Source organism: Schistocerca americana, chromosome 1 (genome assembly GCF_021461395.2).
Source record: "Schistocerca americana isolate TAMUIC-IGC-003095 chromosome 1, iqSchAmer2.1, whole genome shotgun sequence".
Classification (NCBI taxonomy): Eukaryota; Metazoa; Arthropoda; class Insecta; order Orthoptera; family Acrididae; genus Schistocerca; species Schistocerca americana.
This window is the reverse complement of record NC_060119.1, coordinates 853,867,637-853,881,778: the sequence shown is the minus strand read 5'-3', so window position 1 is coordinate 853,881,778 and position 14,142 is coordinate 853,867,637. Positions and strand designations below refer to the sequence as shown.

General features: G+C 46.3%; 1 protein-coding gene across 1 annotated transcript in view; it reads left to right on the top strand.

The window, feature by feature from the left end:
- Positions 1-14,142, top strand: part of LOC124594647 (probable cytochrome P450 49a1) — a 142,498-nt gene that overhangs the window by 59,195 nt on the left and 69,161 nt on the right. The window contains exon 6 of the mRNA XM_047133020.1: positions 11,643-11,844. Coding sequence (XP_046988976.1) covers positions 11,643-11,844 — 202 coding nt within the window. The remainder of the gene's footprint in view (positions 1-11,642; positions 11,845-14,142) is intronic.

The window sequence follows — 14,142 nt, the reverse complement described above, 5'->3', positions numbered from 1 at the left end:
TAGTGAAGCGTAAACGTGAAGGGACACGTACAGCACAAATCGTGCAGGCCGACCTCATCTGTTGACTGACAAAGACCGCCGACAGTTGAAGGGGATCGTAGTGTATAACAGGCAGACACCTATCCAGACCACCACACAGGAATTCCAGACTGCATCAGGATCCACTGCAAGTACTATGACAGTTAGGTGGGAGGTGAGAAAACTTGTGCGAGCGGCTGCTCATAAGCCACACATCACACCGGTAAAAGCCAAACAACGCCTCGCTTGGTGTAAGAAGCGTAAACATTGAACGATTGAACAGTGGAAAAACATTGTGTGGAGTGAAGAGTCACGGTACACAATGTGGTGATCCGATGGCAGGGTGTGGGTATGGCGAATACCCGGCGAACGTCATCTGCCAGCGTGTGTAGTGCCAACAGTAAAATACTGAGGTGGCGGGAGCCCGCATCTCGTGGTCGTGCGGTAGCGTTCTCGCTTCCCACGCCCGGGTTCCCGGGTTCGATTCCCGGCGGGGTCAGGGATTTTCTCTGCCTCGTGATGGCTGGGTGTTGTGTGCTGTCATTAGGTTAGTTAAGTTTAAGTAGTTCTAGGGGACTTATGACCACAGCAGTTGAGTCCCATAGTGCTCAGAGCCATTTTTTGAGGTGGTGGTATTATGGTGTGGTCGCGTTTTCATGAAGGAGACTTGCACCCCTTATTGTTTTACGTGGCACTATCACAGCACAGGCCTAAATGGATGTTTGAAGGATCCTCTTAATTCCCGCTGTTGAAGAGCAATTCGGGAATGGCGATTGCATCTATCAACACGATCGAGTACCTGTTCATAATGCACGGCCTGTGACGGAGTGGTTACACGACAATAACATCCCTGTAATAGACTGGCCTGCACCGAGTCCTGACCTGAGTCCTGTAGAACACATTTGGGATGTTTTGGAACGCCGACTTCGTGCCAGGCCTCACCGAGCGACATCGATACCTCTCCTCAGTGCAGCACTCCTTGAAGAATTGGCTGCCATTCCCCAAGAAACCTTCTATTGAACGTATGCCCGCGAGAGTGGAAGCTGTCACCAAGGCTAAGGGTGGGTTAACACCATATTAAATTCCAGCATTAGCGATGGAGGGCGCCACGAACTTGTAAGTCGTTTTCAGCCAGGTGTCCGGATACTTTTGATCACTTAGTGTAAACAGGGTTACTAAAAGTGGAGCAACGAATTTAAAAACATTCCAATAGATGCAGCCTACGTATACAGGTTGTGCAATATTAATAGCGAATCATAATTAATAGCGAAGTAATAGGAGTGAAAATATACCACAATAGAAGCAAAAATGTTCCAGTAAACGTAGAAGCAAACTACATTATGAATTGCTCAAGGAAATGGAACAGCGACCAACACAATGAGAAAAAAAATATTTGCCTTAGAATATAGTTACAGTTTACTTTTATTTTGCCTACTGGCTACCGGTTTCGGTACAAAGTATCATCATCAGGCCACTGCATGGTCAAATAATTACGGTATATAGCTAAAATCAAAATTTACGAAACATCTATGACAACAAACGCATGGAACAGAGTGCAACCTCAGGATATAGACGCCCCTTACCCGTGGTGCTGAGTCGTTATGCTCACTTGCCAGGTAGGCATGTCATGTAGTTGAAGTAAAGGCTAATGCTATGCTTTAAATAGATCTAAATTACGTCCAGTAGCGATTCGAGTCCCCCTATCGGCAGTGTTTCTTTTTTCTTCTAAAAAAGGGCACGATGTAAAAGAGTTTTTTGTTTTATTAGAGCGGAGACAGTTAATAATTCTTTTGTTCTGGATTTCCTTCCATTTCAAATTTTATGATATTTTTATTATTTTTTAAACGTCTTTTACACTGTTACTCTTTTACACCCTCCCCCCCGCCCTACATGAACCATGGACCTTGCCGTTGGTGGCAAGGCTTGCGTGCCTCAGCGATACAGATAGCCGTACCGTAGGTGCAACCACAACGGAGGGGTTTCTGTTAAGAGGCCAGACAAACGTGTGGTTCCTGAAGAGGGGCAGCTGCCTTTTCAGTAGTTGGAGGGCAACAGTCTAGTTGATTGACTGATCTGGCCCTGTGACACTAACCAAAACGGCCTTGCTGTTTTGGTACTGCGAACGGCTGTAAGCAAGGGGAAACTATGGCCGTAATTTTTCCCGAGGGCATGCAGCTTTACTGTATGGTTACGTGATGATGGCTTCCTCTCAGGTAAAAAATTCCGGAGGTAAAATAGTCCCCCCATTCGGAAGTCCGGGCGGGGACTACTCAGGTGGACGTCGTTATCAGGAGAAAGAAAACTGGCGTCCTACGGATCGGAGCGTGGAATGTCAGATCCCTTAATCGAGTAGGCAGGTTAGAAAATTTAAAAAGAGAAATGGATAGGCTAAAGTTAGATATAGTGAGAATTAGTGAAGTTCTGTGGCAGGAGGAACAAGACTTCTGGCTGGTGACTGCAGGGCTATAAATACAAAATCAAATGGGGGTAATGCAGGGGTAGGTTTAATAATGAATGAAAATAGGAGTGCGGGTAAGACACTACAAACAGCATAGTGAACGCATTATTTTGGCCAAGATAGACACGAAGCCCACGCCTACCACATTAGTACAAGTTTATATGCCAACTAGCTCTGCAGATGATGATGAGACTGAATAAATGTATGATGAGATAAAAGAAATTATTCAGATAGTGAAAGTAGGCAAAAATTTAATAGTCAAGGGTGACTGGAATTCGATAGTAGGAAAAGGAGGAGAAGGAAACGTAGTATGGCTCTGAGCACTATGCGACTTAACTTCGGAGGTCATCAGTCGCCTAGAACTTAGAACTAATTAAACCTAACTAACCTAAGGACATCACACACATCCATGCCCGAGGCAGTATTCGAACCTGCGACCGTAGCGGTCACGTGGTTCCAGACTGAAGCGCCTTTAACCGCACGGCCACACCGGCCGGCGGAAACGTAGTAGTAGATGAATGGGGGTAAGGAATGAAAGAGGAAGCCGCCTGGTAGAATTTTGCACAGAGCATAACTTAATCATAGCTAACACTTGGTTCAAGAATCATGAAAGAAGGTTGTATACATGGAAGAGGCTTGGAGATACTGGAAGGTTTCAGATAGAGTATATAATGGTAAGGTAGAGATTTAGGAACCAGGTTTTAAATTGTAAGACATTTCCAGAGGCAGATGCGGACTCCGGCCACACTCTATTGGTTATGAACTGCAGATTAAAACTGGAGAAACTGCAAAAATGTGGGAATTGAAGGAGATGGGACCTGGATACACTGAAAGAACCAGAGGCTTTAGAGTGTTTCAGAGAGAGCATTAGGGAACGATTGACAGGAATAGGAGAGAGAAATACAGTAGAAGAAGAATGGGTAGCTATGAGAGATAAAATAGTGAAGGCACTAAAAAGACGAGGCCTAGTAGAAGTCCTTGGGTAAGAGAGGAGATACCGAATTTAATTGATGAAAGGAGAAAATATAAAAATGCAGTAAATGAAGCAGCCAAAAAAGAATACAAACGTCTCCAAAATGAGATCGACAGGAAGTGCAAAATGGCAAGGCAGGGATGCATAGAGGACAAATGTAAGGATGTGGAGGCATATATCACTAGGGGTAAGATAGATACTGCCTACAGGAAAATTAAAGAGACTTTTGGAGAAAAGAGAACCACCTGTATGAATATCAAGAGCTCAGACGGAAAACCAGTTCTAAACAAAGAAGGGAAGGCAGAAAGGTGGAAGGAGTATATAGAGGGTCCGTACAAGGGCGATGTACTTGAGGACAATATTATGGAAATGGAAAAGGATGTAGATGAAGATGAAATGGGAGATATGATACTGCATGAAGAGTTTGACAGAGCACTGGAAGACCTAAGTCGAAACTAGACCACGGATGTAGACAGCAGACAGGATTCCATTAGAACTACTGATAGCCTTGGGAGAGCCAGTCCTGACAAAAACCTACCGTCTGGTGAGCAAGGTGTATGAGACCATCGAAACACCCTCAGACTTAAAGAAAAATATAATAATTCCAATCCTAAAGAAATCAGATGCTGACAGATGTGAAAATTACCGAAGTATCAGTCACGGCTGCAAAATACTAGCACGAATTCTTTACAGACGAATCGAAAAACTGGTAGAAGCCGACCTGGGGGAAGATCAGTTTGGATGGCATAGAAATGTTGGAACACGTGAGGCAACACTGACCCTACGACTTATGTTAGAAGATAGATTAAGGAAAGGCAAACCTGCGTTTCTAGCATTTGTAGACTTAGAGAAGGTTTTTGACAATGTTGACTGGAATACTCACTTTCAAATTCTGAAGGTGGCAGGGGTCAAATACAGGCAAGGAAGGGATATTTACAATTTGTATCGAAACCAGATGGAAGTTATAAGAGTCGAAGGGCATGAAAGTGAAGCAGTGGTTGAGAATGGAGCGAGACGGGGTTGTAACCTACCCCCGATGTTATTCAATCTGTATATTGAGCAAGTAGTAAAGGAAACAAGAAAAAATTCGGAGTAGGAATTAAAATCCATGGAGAAGAAATAAAAACTTTGAGGTTCGCCGATGACATTATAATTCTGTCAGTGACAGCAAAGACCTGAAAGAGCAGTTGAAGGGAATGGACGGTGTCGTGAAAGGAGGATATACGCTGAACATCAACAAAAGCAAAAGGAAGATAATGGAATGTAGTTCAATTAAATCGGGTGATGCTGAGGGAAATAAGACACTTAAAGTAGTAAATGAGTTTTGCTATTTGGGGAGCGAGATAACTGATGATGGTCGAAGTAGAGAGGATATAAAATGTGGACTGGCGACGACAAGGAAAGCGTTTGTGAAGAAGAGAAATTTGTTAACATTGAGTATAGATTTAAGTGACAGGAAGTCGTTTCTGAAAGTATTCGTATGGAGTGTAGCCATGTACGGAAGTGAAACATGGACGGTAAATAGTTTAGACAAGAAGAGAATAGCAGCTTTCGAAATGTGGTGCTACAGAAGAATGCTGAAGATTAGATGGGTAGATCACATAACTAATGAGGTATTGAATATAATTGGGGAGAAGAGAAATTTGCGGCACAACTTGACTAGGAGAAGGGATCGGTTGATAGGACATGTTCTGAGACATCAAGGGATCACAGGTTTAGTATTGGAGGGCAGCGTGGAGGGTAAAAATCGTAGAGGGAGACCAAGAGATGAACACACTAAGCAGATTCAGAAGGATGTAGGTTGCAGTGGATACTGGGAGATGAAGAAGCTTGCACAGGATAGAATAGCATGGAGAGCTGCATCAAACCAGTCTCTGGACTGAAGACCACAACAACAACTCTTTTTCAAGAAGAATAGAGAAATTCTATTCATATCGGGTATTCTTATCACTTCTGTCCGCAATTTAGACCTGTTTAAAGTATAGCATTGGCTTTTACTTTTAGTACGTGACACAGCTACTTGGGAAGCGGGCATGACAAGTGCAAGACAGGGACAAGGGACTGTCTGTATTTCAAGGCTTCAATCTGTACCAGACATTTACTATGATAAATGATTAGTACATTATGATTTTGACTATGTACGGAAATGTTTTGTTTATAGGATGTTCTGATGTCTTGATAACGCTGGTTGGTATCGAAACTAGAAGCCAGTAGCCAAAACAAAAAAATTGCGACTATAAACTAAAGTAAATAATTTTTTGTGTTTAAGAAGGCTGTTAAAACATACCTGTCTTAATCAAAACGAACAGGACAGTAAAGAATTATGTGAGCGATATAAACTAGTGGTTGATAAAAAGATAGAGCTCGTAAAAATTTAAAAATATGACTCTGCCGTACCACAAAAAACTTTCAGAGTAGAATCCCTCCAACTGCTCAAGATCTGTGATGGAAATTGCTAACCTCCTCTCATCTTTCTGAGTTCAACACATACTTCATTTGGAGGAATAGTGACTCGCTTTCTCAGACAGACACGTGGGAATACACAAACAATGCAGTTGAGACTCTGGGTTACTGTCGTAGTTCTGATAACACTCTGCGTGGTCAATTTTTGCTGTGGCTCTTCTTTAACCATTATATGTCCAGAACCTTTTTTTTGTCTTTATGTTATATGATTTTCACATAAATACACTCCTGGAAATGGAAAAAAGAACACATTGACACCGGTGTGTCAGACCCACCATACTTGCTCCGGGCACTGCGAGAGGGCTGTACAAGCAATGATCACACGCACGGCACAGCGGACACACCAGGAACCGCGGTGTTGGCCGTTGAATGGCGCTAGCTGCGCAGCATTTGTGCACCGCTTCCGTCAGTGTCAGCCAGTTTGCCGTGGCATACGGAGCTCCATCGCAGTCTTTAACACTGGTAGCATGCCGCGACAGCGTGGACGTGAACCGTATGTGCAGTTGACGGACTTTGAGCGAGGGCGTATAGTGGGCATGCGGGAGGCCGGGTGGACGTACCGCCGAATTGCTCAACACGTGGGGCGTGAGGTCTCCACAGTACATCGATGTTGTCGTCAGTGGTCGGCGGAAGGTGCACATGCCCGTCGACCTGGGACCGGACCGCAGCGACGCACGAATGCACGCCAAGACCGTAGGATCCTACGCAGTGCCGTAGGGGACCGCACCGCCACTTCCCAGCAAATTAGGGACACTGTTGCTCCTGGGGTATCGGCGAGGACCATTCGCAACCGTCTCCATGAAGCTGGGCTACGGTCCCGCACACCGTTAGGCCGTCTTCCGCTCACGCCCCAACATCGTGCAGCCCGCCTCCAGTGGTGTCGCGACAGGCGTGAATGGAGGGACGAATGGAGACGTGTCGTCTTCAGCGATGAGAGTCGCTTCTGCCTTGGTGCCAATGATGGTCGTATGCGTGTTTGGCGCCGTGCAGGTGAGCGCCACAATCAGGACTGCATACGACCGAGGCACACAGGGCCAACACCCGGCATCATGATGTGGGGAGCGATCTCCTACACTGGCCGTACACCACTGGTGATCGTCGAGGGGACACTGAATAGTGCACGGTACATCCAAACCGTCATCGAACCCATCGTTCTACCATTCCTAGACCGGCAAGGGAACTTGCTGTTCCAACAGGACAATGCACGTCCGCATGTATCCCGTGCCACCCAACGTGCTCTAGAAGGTGTAAGTCAACTACCCTGGCCAGCAAGTTCTCCGGATCTGTCCCCCATTGAGCATGTTTGGGACTGGATGAAGCGTCGTCTCACGCGGTCTGCACGTCCAGCACGAACGCTGGTCCAACTGAGGCGCCAGGTGGAAATGGCATGGCAAGCCGTTCCACAGGACTACATCCAGCATCTCTACGATCGTCTCCATGGGAGAATAGCAGCCTGCATTGCTGCGAAAGGTGGATATACACTGTACTAGTCCCGACATTGTGCATGCTCTGTTGCCTGTGTCTATGTGCCTGTGGTTCTGTCAGTGTGATCATGTGATGTATCTGACCCCAGGAATGTGTCAATAAAGTTTCCCCTTCCTGGGACAACGAATTCACGGTGTTCTTATTTCAATTTCCAGGAGTGTATCATTTATTAGTGGCCACAGATAACAACTGTAACACTCATTTGTAGTTGTCAGTTCTGAAAGGAGGTTTTCACTGTTGGCCAACAATGACCAATGGGCACATAAAGTTGTACACTACTATGGAACAAGAATTATCAAAATAAAAAATGTCACGCTAATCAACTTCATAATCAGACTTTGTTATAACAGATTATGAACAATAATAATATTAAAACTTCCTGGCAAATTAAAACTGTATGCTCGACCGAGACTCGAACTCGGGACCTTTGCCTTTCGCGGGCAAGTGCTGTACTATCTGCGCTACCGAAGCACGGCTCACGCCCGTTCCTCACAGCTTTACTTCTGCCAGGATCTCGTCTCCTAAAGTTTGGAAGGCAGGAGACGAGATACTGGCAGAAATAAAGCTCTGAGGACCGGGCGTGAGTCGTTCTTCGGTATCTCAGATGGTAGAGCACTTGCCCGCAAAAGGCAAAGGTCCCGAGTTCGAGTCTCGGTCGGGCACACAGTTTTAATCTGCCAGGAAGTTTCATATCAGCGCACACTCCGCTGCAGAGTGAAAATCTCATTCTGGAATAATAATATTAGGTAGGAAAGGAACATAACACATAAAATAATTGTGTATTAAACTGCACAAAGCACTTGCCATGCAAATATAAGTTACATTTGCGGCACGATTTGACGATTCATTTCTTCAAAGCGCACATCTTCTTCTGACCTGACAACTGCGAATAATATCTTGAATTAGATGCTTTCTTAGAGAAACAGATACAGCCGTCCTCATTTGCCGCTATGGCACAGGCTGAGTTTTAGCTGTGCCGTACACTGAGGTGGCAAGAGCCCTGGGATAGCGATATGCACATACAGGATGTTACAAAAAGGTACGGCTAAACTTTCAGGAAACATTCCTCACACACAAAGAAAGAAAATATGTTACGTGGACATGTGTCCGGAAACGCTTACTTTCCATGTTAGAGCTCATTTTATTACTTCTCTTCAAATCACATTAATCATGGAATGGAAACACACAGCAACAGGACGTACCAGCGTGACTTCAAACACGTTGTCCCTTTGTTACAGGAAATGTTCAAAATGTCCTCCATTAGCGAGGATACATGCATCCACCCTCCGTCGCATGGAATCCCTGATGCGCTGATGCAGCCCTGGAGAATGGCGTATTGTATCAACAGCCGTCCACAATACGAACACGAAGAGTCTCTACATTTGGCACCGGGGTTGCGTAGACAAGAGCTTTCAAATGCCCCTATAAGGTTGAGGTCAGGAGAGCGTGGAGGCCATGGAATTGGTCCGCCTCTACCAATCCATCGGTCACCGAATCTGCTGTTGAGAAGCGTACGAACACTTCGACTGAAATGTGCAGGAGCTCCATCGTGCATGAACCACATGTTGTGTCGTACTTGTAAAGGCACATGTTCTAGCAGCACAGGTAGAGTATCCCGTATGAAATCATGATAACGTGCTCCATTGAGCGTAGGTGGAAGAACATGGGGTCCAATCAAGGCATCACCAACAATGCCTGCCCAAACGTTCACAGAAAATCTGGGTTGATGACGTGATTGCACAATTGCGTGCGGATTCTCGTCAGCCCACACATGTTGATTGTGAAAATTTACAATTTGATCACGTTGGAATGAAGCCTCATCCGTAAAGAGAACATTTGCACTGAAATGAGGAGTGACACATTGTTGGATGAACCATTCGCAGAAGTGTACCCGTGGAGGCCGATCAGCTGCTGATAGTGCCTGCACACGCTGTACATGGTACGGAAACAACTGGTTCTCCCGTAGCACTCTCCATACAGTGACGTGGCCAACGTTACCTTGTACAGCAGCAACTTCACTGACGCTGACATTAGGGTTATCGTCAACTGCACGAAGAATTGCCTCGTCCATTGCAGGTGTCCTCGTCGTTCTAGGTCTTCCCCAGTCGCGAGTCATAGGCTGGAATGTTCCGTGCTCCCTAAGACGCCGATCAATTGCTTGGAACGTCTTCCTGTCGGGACACCTTCGTAATGGAAATCTGTCTCGATACAAATGTACCGCGTCACGGCTATTGCCCCGTGCTAATCCATACATCAAATGGGCATCTGCCAACTCCGCATTTGTAAACATTGCTCTGACTGCAAAACCACGTTCGTGATGAACACTAACCTGTTGATGCTACGTACTGATGTGCTTGATGCTAGTACTGTAGAGCAATGAGTCGCATGTCAACACAAGCACCGAAGTCAACATTACCTTCCTTCAATTGGGCCAACTGGCGGTGAATCGAGGAAGTACAGTACATACTGACAAAACTAAAATGAGCTCTAACATGGAAACTAAGCGTTTCCGGACATATGTCCACATAACATCTTTTCTGTATTTGTGTGTGAGGAATGTTTCCTGAAAGTTTGGCCTTACCTTTTTGTAACACTCTGTATACAGATGGCGGTAATATCGCGTACACAAGGAATAAAAGAGCAGTGCATTGATGGAGCTGTTATTTGTATTCAGGTGATTCATGCGAAAATGTTTTCGATGTGATTATGACCGCACGATGGGAACTGAACAGACTTTGAACGCGGAATGGTGGTTGGGGCTAGACGCATGGGACATCCCATTCCGGAAATCATTGAGTAATACATTATTCCGAGATCTACAGTGTCAGGAGTCTGCCTAGAATACAAGATTACAGACAACGCAGAAACCGACGGTCTTCACTTGACTATCGAGAGCAGCGGCTTTTAGTGGCGTTGTCAGTGCTAACGGACAAAGCAACACTGGTTGAAATAACCGCAGAAATCAATGTGAAATGTACGACAAACGTATCCGTTTGGACAGTGTGGCGAATTTTGTCGTTAAAGGGATATGGCCGGAGAGAACTGACGCGCGTGCCTTTGATAACAGCACGAAATCACCTGGAGCGCCTTTCCTGGGCTAGTGACGTAATCGACGACTCAAGACGACTGGAGAACCGTGACCTGGCCAGATAAGTCTAGATTTCACTTGGTAAGATCTGATACTAGGGTTTGAGTGTGGCGTACACCAAACAGAGCCACGGACCAGAGTTGTCAACAAGACAGTGTGCAAGCTGTGGTGGCTTCATAATAGTGTGAGTGGTCAGAATGAGATTTTCACTCTGCAGCGGAGTGTGCGCTGATATGAAACTTCCTGGCAGATTAAAACTGTGTGCCGGACCGAGACTCGAACTCGAGACCTTTTCCTTTCGCGGGCAAGTGCTCTACCAGCTGAGCAACCCAAGCACGACTCACGCCCCGTCCTCACAGCTTTACTTCTGCCAGTATCTCGTCTCCTACCTTCCAAACTTGTCTCCGCAATATCCTTTCTTTGAGGAGTGCTAGGTCTGCATGGTTCGCAGGAGAGCTTCTGTAAAGTTTGGAAGGTAGGAGACGAGGTGCTGGAAGTAAAGCTGCGAGGACGGGGCGCCAATCGTGCTTGGGTAGCTCAGTTGTTAGGGAACTTGTCCCGCTAGAGGCAAAGGTCCCGAGTTCGAGTCTCGGTCCGGCACACAGTTTTAATCTGCCAGGAACTTTCAGTGTGAGTAGTGTTTACATGAAATGGACTGAATCCTCTGGTCCAACTGAACAGATCATTGACTGTGATTATGTTCGACTGCTTGGAAACCGTTTGCAGCCATTCATAGGCTTCATGTTCCCGAATAACGATGTAATTTTTGTGGATGACAATGCGCCATGTCACCGGGTCACGGTTGTTCTCGATCGGTTTGAAGAATTTTCTGAACAGTTCGGGGGAACGATTTGGCCACCCAGGTCGCCCACCGTGAATCACATCGAATATTTATGGGACATATTCGGGAGGTCAATTCGTGCACAAAATTCTGCACTGGCAGCACTTTCGCAGTTATTGATGGTTGTAGGGGCAACATGGTTGAGTATTTCTGCAGGGAACTTCCAATGACTTGTTGAGTCCATGCCACGTCGAGTTGCTGCATTATGTCGTGCAAAAGGTGGTCCTGCACGATGTTAGGGGGTATCCCATGACTTTTGTCACATCAGTGTACAATGAAGTGTGGCTGAGTAAACAGGTGAAGTGTGTGCGCGCAGCGGTGGCGCGCGTGGCGCTGGACCGCCGATTGGGCTGCCTGTCTGCGGACGCGGTAAGCCGCGAGGAGCCGCGCGCCATCCTGGCCGCCATCAAGGACTTCTTCCCACTGGTGGCGCACGTCGAGCTGCGGCTGCCGCTCTGGAGGCTCGTCGCCACTCCCGCCTTCAACCGCTACATCACCGCCCTCGACACCTTCACACGGTCAGTACCGCGCGTCAGTGTAACACCTTAATGATCATTTATTACTCAACTGAAGTACACTACTGGCCATTAAAATTGCTACACTAAGAAGAAATGCAGATGATGAACGGGTATTCATTGGACAATTATATTATACTAGAACTGACATATGATTACATTTTCACGTAATTTGGATGCATAGATCCTGAGAAAGCAGTACCCTTAACAACCACCTCTGGCCGTAATAATGGCCTTGATACGCCTGGGCATTGAGTCACAGCTGCCCATGCAGCTTCAACACGATACCAGAGTTCATCAAGACTAGCGACTGGCGTGTTGTGACGAGCCAGTTGCTCGCTCGCCCTTGACCAGACGTTTTCAGTTGGTGAGAGTTCTGGAGAATGCCCGCATCTCGTGGTCGTGCGGTAGCGTTCTTGCTTCCCACGCCCGGGTTCCCGGGTTCGATTCCCGGCGGGGTCAGAGATTTTCTCTGCCTCGTGATGGCTGGGTGTTGTGTGCTGTCCTTAGGTTAGTTAGGTTTAAGTAGTTCTAAGTTCTAGGGGACTTATGACCACAGCAGTTGAGTCCCATAGTGCTCAGAGCCATTTGAACCATTTTTTTTCTGGAGAATGTGCTGGCCAGGGCAGCAGTCGAACATTTTCTGCATCCAGAAAGGCCCGTACAGGACTTTCAACACGCGGTCGTGCATTATCCTGCTGAAATGTAGGGCTTCGCAGGGATCGAATGAAGGGTAGAGCCGTGGGTCGTAGCATAACTGTTCAAAGTACCGCCAATGCAAACAAGAGGTGACCGAGACGTGTAACCAATGGCAGCCCATACCATCACGCCGGGTGATACGCCAGTATGGCGATGACGAATACACGCTTCCAATGTGCGTTCACCGCGATGTCACCAAACACGGATGCGACCATCATGATGCTGTAAACAGAACATGGATTCATCCGAAAAAATGACGTTTTGCCATTCGTACACCCAGGTTCGTCGTTGACTGCACCATCGCAGGCGCTCCTGTCTGTGATGCAGCAGCAAGGGTAACCGCAGCCACGGTCTCCGAGCTGATAGTCCATGCTGGTGCAAACGTCGAACTGTCCGTACAGATGGTTGTTGTCTTGCAAACGTCCCCATCTGTTGACTCAGGGATCGAGACGTGGCTGCATGATCCGTTACAGCCATGCGATGCGGATGCCTGTCATCTCGACTGCTAATGATACGAGGCCGTTGGGATTCAGCACGGCGTTCCGTATTACCATCCTGAACCCACCAACTCCATATTCTGCTAACAGTCATTGGATCTCGACCAACACGAGCAGCGATATCGCGATACGATAAACCGCAATCGCGATAGCCTACAATCCGACCTTTATCAAAGTCGGAAACGTTATGGTACGCATTTCTCCTCCTTACACGAGGCATCACAACAACGTTTCACCAGGCAACGTTTGTCGACTGCTGTTTGTGTATGACAAATGGGGTGGAAACTTTCCTCATGTCAGCGCGTTCTAGGTATCGCCACAGGCGCCAATCTTGTGTGAATGCTCTGAAAAGCTAATCATTTGTATATCACAGCATCTTCTTCCTGTCGGTTAAATTTCGCGTCTGTAGCATGTCATCTTCGTGGTGTAGCAATTTTAATGGCCAATAGTGTATAACCACTTAACAAAGTGTTGTGGTGTTGCACAATAGTTAGCGTATAACCTGCCTTTTAGAAGATTGTAGGTTTGAAACTCGTGTTCGAAGTTTTTTCATTTTTAACTCTAATCAAAAGAGTTTGATTATTATTTTTAGGCAATTAATAGGTTTAAACGTAATCTTTTTATTTCTGATTCTTTGGCGTGTCATTTTCATCATCATACTGACTTTTTTATCTGCTCTCATTTCTCTTGCTGTCACCCTTGTACGTTTGTAATTTGTCTATGGCCCGTATATTCTGCAACCTAGTGCCAACATGTACTGCCCATCGGTTGGTAACGCGCAGCTTGTACAGCCAGTGTGTGGATGGTTTCAGGTAACTTGATAGCGACAAATAACAGTTTGCTCTTAGCGCTGAAACTGAATTTTTTTCTGTCTGCAGTTTGCTCGTAGAGGTTAGCTTTAATCGCCGTGAACAAAGCGATGGTGATTTTAGTTCTGCCGTATATTGTAGACCGCCGTTTTCTCGGATGCATTGCACATCATCACTAGCTTGTAGTTAGCTTGGAACAGGAGTTTAAATTCAGTGCTACAAAATGTGTCGTCTGACGCAGTTCAATCATTGGTCGTTTAAAATCAGCTGTCGACTGAGCACCTCGCATTTCCGAC